This window comes from Cavia porcellus, unplaced genomic scaffold (genome assembly GCF_034190915.1).
Source record: "Cavia porcellus strain 051 isolate PalLab524CR breed Dunkin Hartley unplaced genomic scaffold, mCavPor4.1 scaffold_27, whole genome shotgun sequence".
NCBI lineage: Eukaryota > Metazoa > Chordata > Mammalia > Rodentia > Caviidae > Cavia > Cavia porcellus.
The window spans coordinates 31227683-31243133 of NW_026947510.1; the positions used below are offsets into that span (position 1 = coordinate 31227683).

Below are 15451 nucleotides of genomic sequence, written 5' to 3' on the forward strand. Positions count from 1 at the left end.
AGACTTAATGGTGATACTCCTCAAATTCTTCAATGAAATCAAAAGTGAAGGAATCCTTCCTAAGTCATTCCTGGAAGCAAATATTTTTCTAGTACCAAAACCTGAGAAAGACCCAACTAAAAAAGAGAACTATAGGCCAGTCTCCCAAATGAACATGGATGCAAAAATCCTCAATAAAATATTGGCAAATAGGATGCAGCAAATCACCAAGAATATTATACACCATGACCAAGAGGGATTCATCCCAGGCATGCAGCGATGGATCAACATACATAAATCAATAGATGTAATCCGCCATATAAATAAAGCCAAAAGTAATAATCACGTGATCATTTATATAGATGCAGAAAAAGCTTTTGATAAGGTCAAGCATTCATTGATGATAATTATTTTATAGAAATTTGAAATACAAGGTCTTTACCTCAATACGATAAAGGTGAGCTATGACAAATGAACAGCCAGTATCATACTAAATGGTCAAAAAGTGAATGACTTTACTTTAAAATCAGGCAAAAGACAACAATGTACATTACCACTGGTCCTACTTAAAATAGTACTGGAAATACTAGCCAGAGCAATCAGACAAAAGAGAGAAATTAAAAGGGTAAAGATAGAAAAGAGGAAGTTAAATTATCATTATTTGCAGATGGCGTGATACTTTACTTAGAAGACCATCAAAGTCTCCTAGATATAATAAATAAATTCAGCACTGTAGCTGTTCACAAAATCCAGAGTATTCCTATACATTAGCAACAAAATCACAGAGAGAGAGAGAAAAATAAGTGAAGCCTATCCTTCACACTAGCAACCAAAAAATGAAATATTTAGGAATTATTTTCACAAAAGAAGTGAAAGATCTGTATATAGAAAATTATAATAGACTTAGGAAATTGAAGAGGATTTCAGAAAATGGAAAGACATCCCTAGCTCATGGATAGCAAGAATAAATATTGTGAAAATGGCCATTCTTCCAAAACTGTTATTTAGATTCAACTGAATCCCCATAAAAATACCATCAACATACTTCATAGATCTAGACAAATATCTCCTAAAATTCATCTGAAACCAGAATAGACCTTTAATAGGAGAGACAGTTCTAAGCAGCAAAAGCAAGGCAGAAGGGATCACAATCCCTGACTTGAAGTTATACTACAAAGCAACTGTAGTATAATCAACATGGTACTGAAATGAAAACAGAGCTGAGGATCAATGGAATACATTAGAAGATAAAAGCACAACTACAAACACATTCAACCACCTTATCATTGATAAAGGGGCCAAACATATTCATTGGAAGAGCAACAGTCTCTTTAATAAATGGTGTTGGAAAAACTGGATCTCCTTATGCTGAAAATGAAAACTAAACCCTTGCCCAACACCATGTAGTAAGTTAAAATCTAAATGGATCAAAGATCTGAATATTAAAACAGAAAAAGTAAATCTATTGGAAGATGAATTGGGTAGAAACCTTAAAGACATAGGTGTAGGCAGAGAATTCATGAACAGGAATCAAACCACACAGGGAATACTTCCCAGAATCGATAAATGGGATCACCTCTTTTAAAATGTTTCTGCATGTCCAAAGAAATCTTCAGCATAGTGAAAAAAAAAAAAAAAAAAAAAAAAAAAAAAAAAAAAAACACACACACACACACACACACAAACTGGGAAAAAAATCTTAGTGAAGTGTCCCTCAAACAAGGGACTTCTGTATAAAGTATATTAAGAATTCAAGAACATCAAACCCTCAAAATTCAAAGGCCCAATCCAAGTATGGGCATCTGAGATGAATACACAATTTTCAAATAAAGAAATACGAATGGCAAATAAATACATGAAAAAATGTTCATCGTCATTACTCATTAGAGAAATACAAATTAAAACCACATTGAGTTTCCATCTCACTCCTGGAAAAAATGGCCTAGGATCAAGAAAAATACCAACAAAAAATGCTGGAGAGGCTGTAGGAGAAAAAGGAACTCACCTGCACTGGTGGTGGGAGTATAGACTGGTGCAACCATTGTGGAGGTCTGTTTGGAGATTTGTCAAAAAGCTGGGATTGGAAGTCCCATTTGTTCCAGCTATTCCATTTCAAGGAATATTCCCAGAGGAAGTGAAAACATCATACCACAGTGTTATATGTGCACCCATGTTCATAGCAGCACAGTTTGTAATAGCCACATCCTGTAAGCCACCTAATTGTCCATCAACTGAGGAATGGATAAAAAAAGATGTGGTATTTTAATACAGTGGAGGATTACTCAGTTAAAGGAATGATCACATTGAGATATTTATAAATAAATGAACGCAGCTTGAGACCATACACATAAGCGAAATAAACTCATATGTATAAATACCAAATAGTTTCTCTAATTTAAGAAATGGTAAGAATACATAAATGTATACGGTAATCATGATTCCCAATTATATTTGTTTGAAGCCTTATAATGTTTTCATTCATTAATTGGAAGGGTTTTATTCTGTGTTGTTAGATTTTATTGTTTGTGATGGTATGAAGAGCTTTTTTTGAAGAAAACAAGATATTATAATAGCTAGTTTCCTTTTAATATTATCTTGTTTTGAAGTCCCACCAAGCTTTTGTTCTTCTGTCTCAATCAGTTTTATCATGTTGTATATTATTGTATTTTATTAGATGTGATAGTATAGATCAAATTTTTTTATGGACAAGGAGATAATACAGTAACCATTGTTTGTTTTCTGTTAGTTGATTCTGAATACCCTGTAATATTTTCATTCTCTTGAATGGTTTTACACTGTCTGATTATGTTTGATACTATAGTATACTAAGGTATATTCAAATATTTCAAGGCAAGGAAAGGGACACCATGTAGCTACTTTTATATCAAGTTGTCTTGTGGTGAAACACTATGTTGCTTAAATTGTCTTTTCTGACATGTTTTGTTAGGTCCTCTTTTATTTTAATTTTTTAAAATAAAGCATATAGTTTAATAAAATTATATGAATGTGGTTGTTCCACTTCTCTCAAATTCCATGCTAGACACGGAGTTTATGTTCATTTTTGTTGAGAAAAATTGGAATGGTACGTCATTTGACTAAGCTTATTAGAGTATTTTCCAATTGAAATGTAGTGATTTTTAGAGTTTTGAATTTCCTCTTTGATATTTTTGTGACTTCTTACTCATGAACATTGAATATATTTATTTTTCTTCCACATGTTAAATTAGAGTTTTAGAGATTTTCTTTAAATAAGTATCATAGATATTTCATCAGATTTCTGCCTAAATATTTATATTTGGGAAATTAAGATGAGTAGTAATGAGTTCTTCACTTTTAATCCCATATGTTCTTTCCCATTCTACCATTCACTGACTTTTATGAAATAGCTTGTTTTACTAGCTAATGGTTTTTCTTTTTCAGATTTTCTGAATAGATAATAATTTCATTTCTAGACAAAGATCATTTGATTTCCCTAATCCAAATCTGTGTTCTCACTCTCTCTCTCTCTCTCTCTCTCTCTCTCTCTCTCTCTCTCTCTCTCCCTTTCTTTCTCTCTCTCTCTCTCTCTCTCTCTCTCTCTCTCTCTCTCTCTCTCTCTCTGTGTGTGTGTTTCTGGTACTGGGCATTCAACTCATGACATCATGCTTGCCAGGAAGGCACTTATGCTGCTGAACAAAATTCCTGACCCATCCTCCTTTCTCTTGGTAAAGATTTCATTTGTTTCCTGAATGATATTGAAAATAAGTGGTGGAATTGGGCGTCTTGCCTTGTCCATCCTATAGGTGAGAATGTTTTGATTCTCTTGTAGCTTTTTCTAGAGTTGTATTAGGTAAGAAGGATTGTCCTGTAGATATTTTTAGACTTGTATTACGTAAGTACAATTCTCATATAGATTTTTTAGACTTTTATTAGATAAATTTGTGAAGTTTTTGTTTTAAAAACTATCCATTTTGATGATTAATGTTTTATGTAATCATGTGTCTTTTCTTCTGTGTCTTACAATCATGAGGGTTTGTTTGGGTTTTGTTATGTTTCAATTGGACAGTACTCTGATCAGCATAGTCAAATGATGTACCACTCCATTTTTCTCAGCAACAATGAATTTCAACTCTGTGTCTAGCATGGAATTTGAGAGAAATGGAACAACCATATTAATATAATTTTATTATATTATATTATTTTAATTTCTTTATTTCTTTGTTAATTATTGCAGTTAACCTATTACTGTGTATAATTATAAATTAATCTTATGTAATATATGCAAAGCCTAATAGCGCTATAAAATGTTTGACATATTCATGGTGTGTTGTTATATTGAATGTGATTAAATTATTTTATTAATGATTTAATCATGATTTCACTGTATATTGAAGACATACATTTGTTTGTGCTTTTCTTTACCTGCATTTTTTTCTGATTGTTTATAAGGCAATTCTGGTCCATTGAATGGGATAAGAATCATTTTTTTTCTCCTTTTATATATGAAGAAAAAGTATAAATAAGTGCCTATGGATTTAAGCAGCCAGTATTTGCTGTTTTACCATAACTTAAGCAGATTCCACATTCATATTTATTTAGTCATGCTCAATTCATCTTCTGATCAAGTGCTTTGCATTTGTTTGTTAGGTAGGTCTTCTCTACAGTTTTTATTAATATTTGATTATGGAATTTTGTTTTTTTCATAAAATAAAATAAAAATAACAACATTTTTTCAAAAGTATTGAAGAGCAAGGGAATATCTATTCTGAAAATATATTATGCATTACAAAGCAAAGAATATGCGAATATTCTCAAGTAGGATTTTGCCTGTTTTTTGGATGTTTATACTTATTGTTTAATCTATTGAATCGATAAGTGGTGTATGTGAGAAACACAAAATAAAATTAAAATGGATAATAATAAGTGAGAAAAATATAGACTGAAGATTGCTGATGTCCACTGCAAAGGGGAGAAAAATACAAATCACAAAGATTTAAAGGAGTTTGATGTGTCTGGAGCAAAGTGGAAAAATTGTTATTGCTTCTTCCTATAATGACCACAGTGCATAGCTTGAGTTTTAAAAAAGAAAGTACAGTTCCAAATATGGACTCTATGTTAACTAAGATAAGATCCATTGTTTTTTCCAATTAGATAAGTGATTTTGAGATTTTGAACAAAGTTGTACATGGGAAATTTTGAAAATATAGCTGAATATCTAATTATGAATTTCTAAAACTATCATAATAGCATAGGTATTTTTATAAGAGATTTATATTATGTATCAAATGAAATGTTCAATTTAAAAATAGTGAATATTGGACTGGGTATTAAGTTGAGTGGTGCATCACCCACTGGGCAAGCATGAGTCCTGAGTATGATTGCTGGTGGCAAAAATAAAAATATGGAATTTAAAATATTAGTTCATCATACAGTTAGAGTGAAGGTATGGAAACGTTCATTGTATTGGCATGAAATAACTGAATTATGTAAATTTTGCAATAGTTATATTTGAATCAGAAATGCATCTGAGGCATGAGAATTAGTTTTACTTGCCTTACAATCTCAGTAAATATGTTAGGGGTGATTTGGATGGGACTAATTCTAAGTAAGTACAACCATTTAAACATTTTGTGGTAGTGGACTTTGGAATTATTAGGCTTTAAGAAATACAGACAATGTGATGGAGAAGAGACAGTAGTGGAAAAGAATGTGAAATGTAGAATATGATGAACAATAGAAAGCCCAATCTGATGGAAATGGAGATTTTGAATATGCATGCATGGCTGGAAAGGAGAAAAATGATTTTTGTGACATAATTTTAGGGAGCAGCAGATTTTAGCTAGTGGTATCATATAAATATTTGACAAAATTAGAAGAGGGACAGTTTTTTTTTTTTTTTCATTTCTACTTGAAATACTCCATTGATTATGAACCACATCTCTAGACATTAGTAAAGAATGAAAGAGATAATTTAGGATATTCTGTTTGTTGTATTTGAGTTTCCCATTTTATGAATCAGCATGGAATTCTGGGATGTAATTCAGAGTTTTATCATATTCAAAGAAAGAAGGAACACTCAACATGGAGGGAAATAGAGTAGTTGGCCAGAGAGGAAACATGGATCTTTCAACTGACATTCCACAAAAGACAACGGATATGACTGAGGAATGAATTTTACAAGGCCATTAGATTCAATGTACCCATTATGAAGGAAAAAAAAGAACACTGGCCTACAGGTCAAAACTTTACAGTAATGAAGATGACAGTTAATCACTTATTTGGGGGGAAAGAATCACTTATTTGGGGAATTCTTCGTTGACTTAATTGCTATACATATGGCATTACATGACACTATGCTCAACATCGTCGTATCCAGTATCTTCTCGTCTCAGTGATAGTGAAGATCCCTTCTCTTTCATGCTGGAGCTGACACCTTCTCTTTGAGACTGAGATGAGGTGCCTGTAACAGTAAGGAGAGTCCTTATTTCTGTGTTGACAAAAAGTCAACAGTGCTCTTGCAGAAGAAATCCTATGAACATAGTGAATACAATACAGCTCAAGGACACAGAGCTACTCTAGGTGGTGAAATAGAGCTAACTGGTACTAACTTTTCTGTTCACAGCATTGTGATGATGTCATTAATGAGAAGGAAAATTGTTTAATAATGACAAAAAATGAGAAAGAAGTATGACACTCTCAGAAATGGCTGGTCTTATACCTTGAGAAATGAAGGAAGGAGATGATAACTAGATTTACAGTATATCTCATGGCAGACAACATGACCTCAAAGTGTTTACTAATCCTGCCTTGGTCCAAAAATTGACAGATGAACCCAATTCCACGGTCTCTAGATCCCCATGGACCACAACACACATTCATATAAGAGCAGAAGCCCACTACATGTCAATGATGTCATGTGGCAACTGAAATGCAGAGAATAAATCTTTTCTTTCTTATATTGTTAAAATTTTATCATTCTTTAATTAAAGTCATTGCACATTCTGAAAAAATGAAGTTGGTGAATGGAAGCTTCATACATTTGTTTATATGTTTTCTACAAAATTTATATAGTACATAGATTTACTTTCTACAGTTCATAGGCCGAATTTGTGTTACTATTTTAAATGCTTACAGTTTACATCTCACAATTAGAAAGCACACCCAAATTCATAGGCAGATCATGTGTGTTTTTGGTTGGGAAGGAGAACAGCAAAGCCACAAAAGTATTAAGCTCATACGTGTGAGCAGAAAGTATGAACATAGAATGGGAAAAAAAGCCAATTGTTTTCTCTCAGCAAGTCAGGGTAAGTGTAATAAACTCTTAATAGGCAAAAGTTGATATCGTTAGGCATACATGGCTGCCTAACTAGTTTTTCCCTCAATTTCTTATAGAAAAGAAAAATTGATGAGTTATGGGTTTAAGTTCATGCTCCCATAATAAATAAGTAACACAATGGGGAACAGAGATATGCACAAACCTGACTGAGAATTCCAGGCACCACCGCCATCTTCTGAGAAAAAGTGCATCTCACTTATCTCAGGGGAAGAAGGCATTTCAAGAACAGGTAACTCTTCAACGTCATCATAGCCATTCTCTGTGATAACAGCATGCTGTGCTAGAGTTTCTGAAAACAGACAATGAATAAGGTGGAAGAGCAAAATATGGATCAGGCAAGACTATGTAAGTGTCTTCAAATGCAGAGAATCTAGTGACCAACTATAGCCACCATGTTTCAAGGTTGCTAAATGGCAGATATGTGATACTAGTATTTTTAGAAACCATTAAATCATTAAAACATTATAATAAATTAAGGTAAATATTATTTTATTAAAATATCCTATAATTCCAGAATACATTAACCGATTTGTTCCCTGAGTTGCAAGTACTATGTAATGGTTATAAGCTAGATTAAAGCATGTGATATGTACATACTCAAGACTAAAGGAGATGAATCTGAAAGAAAAAAATCCAGACTATTCAGGTAGGTCTTTTTGTACCAAGAACTCAAGTCAGGAGCTTGTGCTTGCCAGGTAGGTGCTATATTGCTGAGTGATATTGCTGGTCTTATCCATATACTTTCTGAAGCATTAGGGCATGTAGAATCACGAGCGAGAAGAAGGCCTTGTTTGTGTAGCACTGAGATAGACAGTTTTACTCCCAATTAAGTAATCTTGATTTCAGTGCTTATTAGTACTGTTCTTACATTTGAATCTAATCTCCATAGAGCCTTTCCACATGTGACTCATCCTGCTATCCATTTTTGCAGCTTGGAAAATTTCCAGTGTGGACAATCTCCATTGTTTGAATTTTTGTAAAGAAGAGCTCTGGGTAGATGGTAGCTATAGGTTCTATGCACTCCATGTATTTTAGTTAATTCTTAAGCTACCTTTAAAAAATTCTCAATATTAATATAAAACATGAATGACTGGTTTGCCACCCTATGCTAAAGTAAACCAGTATAGAGTGTTGTTTATCATCATGTTTTTTTTTAGTGTTGTAATGCTATTTTTGAAAAAAAAATATTTTTGAATTTTTGGTAGTATATTTTTTTGTATATTTGTGGCTCCGTAGAATTTTCTTGGGTGGCAAAGAACATAGAGCAGTACTTTTCCTATTCCACAATCATGGTTTAAGCAACAAAAGCACATTTTTTTACTCTGGAGAGAAGTAATCATCTCCATCCTAATCACAGGAGAGCATTCTCCACAGATAAGACTCCTCCTTCTCCCATAACCTATAACAGAAGACTTGCCTCTACTACCTGGGGTAGACTCAGGTTCTCCATTTTCCTCCTTTTCCTCTGTGTAATAGGGGAGCTTAGTCATGGAGTCCTCAAACACGTTTCCTGATTGGGAGAAAAACATCAGACAGACACAGAGACAGAAGTGTAAGATTACAGTTCAGAGGGATTTTGAGTTTCCACACTTGCAGAGCAAGGGAATAGAGTTTCTACCTTAGGAAAAGGCTGACTATGGAAAGTTAGATTACATCTTTAATTTGTAAAGCTTTTGTAAATAATAAGAAGTGGGTTTTAAATGGGGGAGAGCAATGGGAGACATGTAGTATCAACACATATCAGGTACAAGTACAAATTCTATATGGTGAATATTATCACTGTGTATGATTAAAATGCACCAATAAAACTGACTTAAAAATTTTAGTTCCTGAAAACACCAAAACCAAAGCCAACTCATGACTACAAAAGAACATAAGGTACATACCTGAGCTTATAAGCAGTTCCTCCTTCTGTGGTTTTACGAGGTAATCTATCTCCTCATAAAAGGCCTCATCCAGAGGATCTTCAAAAGTAGAAAAGGCTGAAGAAAGTCATATGAGTCTAAGGATTGTTCCTGGAGGCATTTCCTCAACAACAGAAAATATCTGTCTTTCCCTATACTTAGCTTTATGGACATGTCTCTGGACTGAAAGATTACTACATTTGTATAGTGCTCCTTTGGGACAGAAGTAGGTTTTCTGACCATACATGCATCCTGTGTCCAAGAAAACTCTCACTATCCACATGGAAAAAGTAATTTTTAGAGTACCATATTCAACTCATATTCCAATAATTTCAATCTTTAAATGTGATTAAAAGAAAATATTTTTCAGATAATGAAAACATGGATTTAAGCATGACTACTACCTATAAGTCACACTATGTATGATGCTTCCTGTTATGGATTATATATATAACATCACCCCAAAGACCGATGTTCTGAGATCAGGCCCTATGAAATGGGATGGGTTCACTGTGGGACTGACTTGAAGAGGTGTATTCTTGTGTCTTCCCCCGCACTTTTCTTTGATTCCTCACATCTATGTATGCCATTGTGTCATAGTTTTTACCCTGGAGTCAGCTAGCCATAGACTAAATCCAATTAAACTGTGAGCCAAAATACAACTTATGCCCCTTCAAGTTGCAGGTGTTTGATCATTCTGCTCTAGGAATGCAAAACTGACAAGCAGAAAATTGTCACACACAGTACATTTCTGTCAGTGCACGTGACTACATATTTCAGAGCCTTTCAACCTGGTTTCCTTGAGAAATGTGGAAAGATTTGGAGTTACCAGCTAAAGAAGCCTTAGAATGCTGAAAGCAGTGTAAGAAAAGATTGATGGGAAAATCTTCTCAGAGTTCAGAAGACCAGAATGATGTTAGGAATGTAGGTCAAAGCACAAACTCAAAAGGATTCATTTTGAAAAAGTATAACTTTTTACAGTGATAGAATACTTGTATGTTATCGTCTAGCAGAACACTTTTCCTTTCCTAAGACTTTGTGGGGACTGAGATTATGGGTGTTGAATCTATTAACCTGGCTGAAGAAATTTTAAGGAAAGTAGTATTTAGGCTAAAGCATAAGTATACCTGGCTGCTGTTTAAGAACATTTACAGTTAGAATGAGGATCAGTAAAGGATCTGCTGAATGATCTAAAAAATTTCAAGTTCTCAGGAAAGGTGTGGCCAGTATAGTTGGTGTCAAAGAGAGAAGGGATGGCTCCTGAGAAGATTAGCATTAAAAAGAAAACAATGCTTTGCATCATTTTCAAAGGAAAAGTTGTAATGAAAGCATATCAGTAATAGTAAGATCCCACCTATCTTAGGTTCAAAACTGTAACGTTTTAATTCAAGAAGAAGAGAGTCCTTGGGACTCCTGCTTAAAAAGGGCCTCCTATAGAAATGGTTGTCTGCAATTCTTTTCAGTTTGCCCAGCCATCTAGATACTCAGGTTTCACTGTATCATTTTCCATGGATACAAGACTTCTTAGTCTATGGTAAACCTTGGTATAATCCATATTTGCAGGCGTGTAGGCTGCTAGAATATAGGATTATGAGATTTCTATGCTTATTTTAAAGGAATCCAAAGAAAGCAGTGTGTGAAGCTGAAAGTGAAATTAAAGGTAGAGTGGAGACTGGAAAGCTAGAGATGCCAGGAACACAAAATCCATGCCAAATAAAGCCATAGGCAGTAACTGTAGCCAAATCAAGAGAAAGGTCTTATAGGCTACAACCTTTGGTTCAGGTTCACAGTTTATCACAGCTTCTCCCAGGCATTGAACATGGAACAGGTTTTAATGTTTGGTCTACTCAGTTATGTTTGTGCTTTGATTTCATTCCTTTATATCCCCTATCCCTCCCTTTCAGAATGGGCATATTTACATATATTGTAGAAGTATTTTATTTTTATTTTTGTTTTCACAGCAACTCAGAGATAAAAGTTGCCTTGAGTCTGAGGAGATTATGGACTTGAACTTATCAAATATGCTGGCACTGTTAAGATACTAGTGACTCTAAGAGATATACTTTGTTCATTTTGCATAAGATGCATATGAGGCTTTGCAAGACAACAGGTTGAATGTCAGGGATTAGATAAACAATGTCTGCCATAATTCTCATGTGTCAGTGTCACAAGGACCTAGGTTTGTTAATGTTCATATCAACTAAAGAGTTCATAGCTGACTATGGGTCTGGTGGAAGAAGCAGGATCCCTGCCTTTAGAGGAATACCTCCTCACCAGTTCCTCCCTTTTTATTTTGCTTGCTGCCACACAAAGTAAACAGATTCCTTCTGCAAGGATCTTTTGCCATATAGTTTCTATATTGAAGCTAACCAGCCATGGGTTAAAATTCACTGAAAGTGTGAGATGAAATAATCCTCTCCTTCAGTAAAGCTGTGAGAAATAGATATATTTTTTACAGTGATGGGAAAGTCACCAACACTTTCACCATATAAATTCCAGGTTATCAATAACCTGAAGCCCCACCTCGGATCACTGTTTTCCATCTGCGCATCTGAGTCCCCAGGACAATGAGAACCAGAAGGAGGAGGGCTCCCAGGATGATGCAGATTATCACAGGTAAAGAACAGAAACCTGGAACAGGTGTTGAGCCTGAGCTGTTGCCTGAGAATGAAAAGAGGCTGTCAGTCTTTAGAGAGGGTCAAAGGTCTATTTTCTTGGATGAGGATCTCTCTAAAATAAATTTGTGTTACCCTGGAAGCCCGTACTTAATTAAATTTCATGGTTACTTTGAAAACTTGACCATGCAGCCTATTGCAGTACTGCATAAATATGTAGACTCTCTATTGCTTATGCTTGAACTTCTAACCATGTTTCTATGGCCTGGCTCAAGACAGAATAACTGTTTACTTCTATCAATGGGGAATACTGCTGTTCTTTCATCTAAAGAGAAAATAAAGAAAATTTAGAATCACACCACTTTGTTAGTTGCACAGTCACACCATCAGTGCATGTTTCTCTCCCTACACCAGGAGTTTAGACAACAGCCTTTTCTGAACCATAGCATAAATCAGAGGCCAGATTTGAACACACACATTTCCACTGCCTACCCCATGCCCCAAGCTTTGCTCACTCACCTGAGCACCTCACACCTGCATCCTCGTCATGCTTGCAGTCACTCTGTCCCCAGGGTGCCCTGGCACAGGTCCACAGGGAGGACTCCCTGCCTTTGCAATGCAACTCATCCAGCCAGATGCTTCCATTTCCAGGGCCAAATGCAGCCTTTTCCAGGGCCTCCAGGGCATGGCCACAGCCCAGCTGCTGACACACCACCTCAGCCTCTGCCAGATCCCAGGAGTCATCACACACAGTGCCCCACGAACCTTCGTGCCACACCTCCACGCGTCCTGAGCACTTACTGTCTCCTTCTCTGAGCCTCAGTTTCTGTCTGTCTGGAAAGGCAGCAACAACTCCTCTTATTGCATTGGTGGAGGGAAGGAGCCCATAGGGAATACAAGGATACAAGGAGGGGCTGAGGTACCTGTGCAGGGGGCAGACGCTGGACAGCTGTTAGGTCTCAGTCCTACAGAAGGAGACAGTGGAATAGCACTGAGTCAAGAGTGGCTGTTCTTGGTCCTCTTCCAAAACAAAGATCTCTAAATCTTGAGTCTAATTCAGATGTTGATGATATACAACATCCTGTAAAATTAGTTTAGCTATTTGCTTGCTGACAAGAGGTCCATATATTTATCAACATTTCAAATTATTATTTTCATTTCATTTGCATAACACTCTCTACATTCCCACACCAAACATAAACTCAAATTTGCACAGATACATATACAGATCTGAAATCAAGCTCCATTAGAGGAAAGACCACACAAGTCCCAATTCCTTTCTTCCTGTTTTAGGACAGTGTCTATCACAGAGGTCTATGTTATCAATAAAAAAGTACAGAGAATCTGCTCTGTATGCTATGAATAGGAACTTGTAAATTTTTATTGAATGAATGACTAGAAGTATTAATCCTTCTAAATTTAATTCATTTCACTTCTTGATATTCAGAAAGAGAATAGAAATGAATGGCACTTATTTGTAGTAATATATATTGAACATTGATATATAATTTTAATTATTCACAAAAGCAGTTTGTATTCAAAATTTCATGAAGATTTAATGAACTTTGTAAAAGTTACAAAGTAACAAAAATTATAATTCTGTAAGAAGAAGAGAATAAGTAAGGTCCAATGGAAAAACAGCTAATTGGACAATTGCTAGCAGATAAGGTGAGTTCCAGATAACTTAAAGTTCCTGAGCTAAACTAATACATGACAGGACCCTGAGATGCTGACAAAGAAATTACACAAAACAACTGAATTCATTAGAAAGGTATAGGTAATTCGAGTATATACATGGAACTTGTTCAAAATTATCGGAATTGTACACATTTTCTATACTGTCCTATCATATCTCCTCCCTACTGAAATAAATGAATGGATTTTTTTGCAGTGTTTGTGAAAGGAAAAAAAAAGCTGTTTAAGAAAAAATTTTTTTAAAACTTTGTTCTTTTGAAACTGCCTAGCTCTGTAACTGCTTCATGACTTTGTAATTACATTCTTGACCCCTTTAACCACAAAAATACAACCAAACGTATAGGACGACCGTTGTACCATTGTACCAAGCTTCATAAACTGATCTATCCTTGTAACTGATGATTTCCGCTTGTTGGCTAATTAGAACTTCCAGGCTGTTCTGTCTCATCTTTGTAATTCACCTCTTCCTTGTGCATTGTATGTAAACCCTAGGTCACTAGAAATTGGGACCTGATATTCTGGGAATGATCTTGACCAGTACACATCAAAATAAATACATTTCCTCCAAATCCTGAGTGTCATTTTGATGCTCCTGCTTGCTCTTCCTTTTGCTCAATTTAAATGTTAAAAATTTTACAACCTCATTTTCATGTTCTTAAAAACAAAACAAAACAAGGATAAAAATGATACAGAGTTTCAAAAAATAGTAAATTAAAACTAGTTAATATATTTCAAATTGTTTTCTTGAAATAGGTGTTCAAATTACAAGATGTAGGCATGAAATAAAGAATAAGATGTGAAAGAAAACAACTATCAACCCAGATTGATGTATACTGAAAAACTATCTTTCTCCATGTCTTTTTATATAAAAAACATTACTAAGGCGTTATGTTTTATGCTTGTATGTCCTTCCCAAAGTTTAATGCAGTCATGAAGGGGCAGGCTTTTGGAGGCAACTGAAGTTAGTTTGTGTTGACTCGCAGTTCAATGTTGGGAGTAAGATTATTGGGGTTAAGGCTGGGTGAATTCTGCATCAATTCACTGACAGTATTTGCACCACTCTATTCCTAGTAGCCTGGATACCATGTAAGGGACAGGAAGAGGATTTTTTTTTTTCTCTTTGCCCTTGCTTTTGCTGTCTTCTGTCACCATGAACTGTTACCACTTTCCATGAGTTACCCTGCCTTGGAGCCAGCCTATTATGAACTGAGACCTTTACGAACTGTGAGGTAAAAAATTTTCCTGCTTTAACTTTGGGCATTGGGTATTTTGTCTCAGTAACAAGAGAAAAGCAGCTAAGGCAGAAGACATACACTATTACTTTAATTACTTTCAGTTTCCACAGGGAAAAGACAAAAAAGTGAGGAAAGAGAGTCAATGAAGAATACAAACATTTGTGAAATATTTTTATATTGCTATCTACTGTGATCTTCCAAGATGTCTTAGCACATTAACAATAATATGTAATATTTTGAAAATAATAATTTGCAAAGAAATAAAAAAAGGGATGTTGTCAATGTCTACATTTTTATGGATAAATTAATTTTGATACGTTTCTCCAAAATAATTAACTATATATAACAGGGTAATATTAGTGGATAGGAAGTGATGTGATATGATGAACTTGTCTTTTTAACTTTTTACATATTTTTTGACATACAATAAGTGAATCATAATTTGTATTTTAAGTGAAAAAGAAAGGGAATGGTTTTTCTTGAAACATTAAACAACTGGTGTGGAAATCATAAACTCGCTAGAGCTCAGCAGCTCCAAACCCAGTAACTGCAAATGTGCCCATTTCAGGAAGAGAAAGAGGCACAGGTCAAAAAGAAGCTGGACTGGCCACAACTCCCTGCCTCCAATGCCCTTTTACCAGCAGATTGCCTCATGAACATCCTGGGGACCTGGCTTGGGTGAGGCACTGTATTAGAGTGAAAACAAGC

General features: G+C 35.0%; 1 protein-coding gene across 1 annotated transcript in view; it reads right to left on the reverse strand.

The window, feature by feature from the left end:
* The window catches only part of LOC100734065 (antigen WC1.1-like), a 122470-nt gene that overhangs the window by 82866 nt on the left and 24153 nt on the right, over positions 1-15451 (reverse strand). The window contains exons 8-9 of the mRNA XM_063238130.1: positions 13076-13097; positions 12333-12625 (exon numbers count right to left, since the gene is read on the reverse strand). Coding sequence (XP_063094200.1) covers positions 12333-12625; positions 13076-13097 — 315 coding nt within the window. The remainder of the gene's footprint in view (positions 1-12332; positions 12626-13075; positions 13098-15451) is intronic.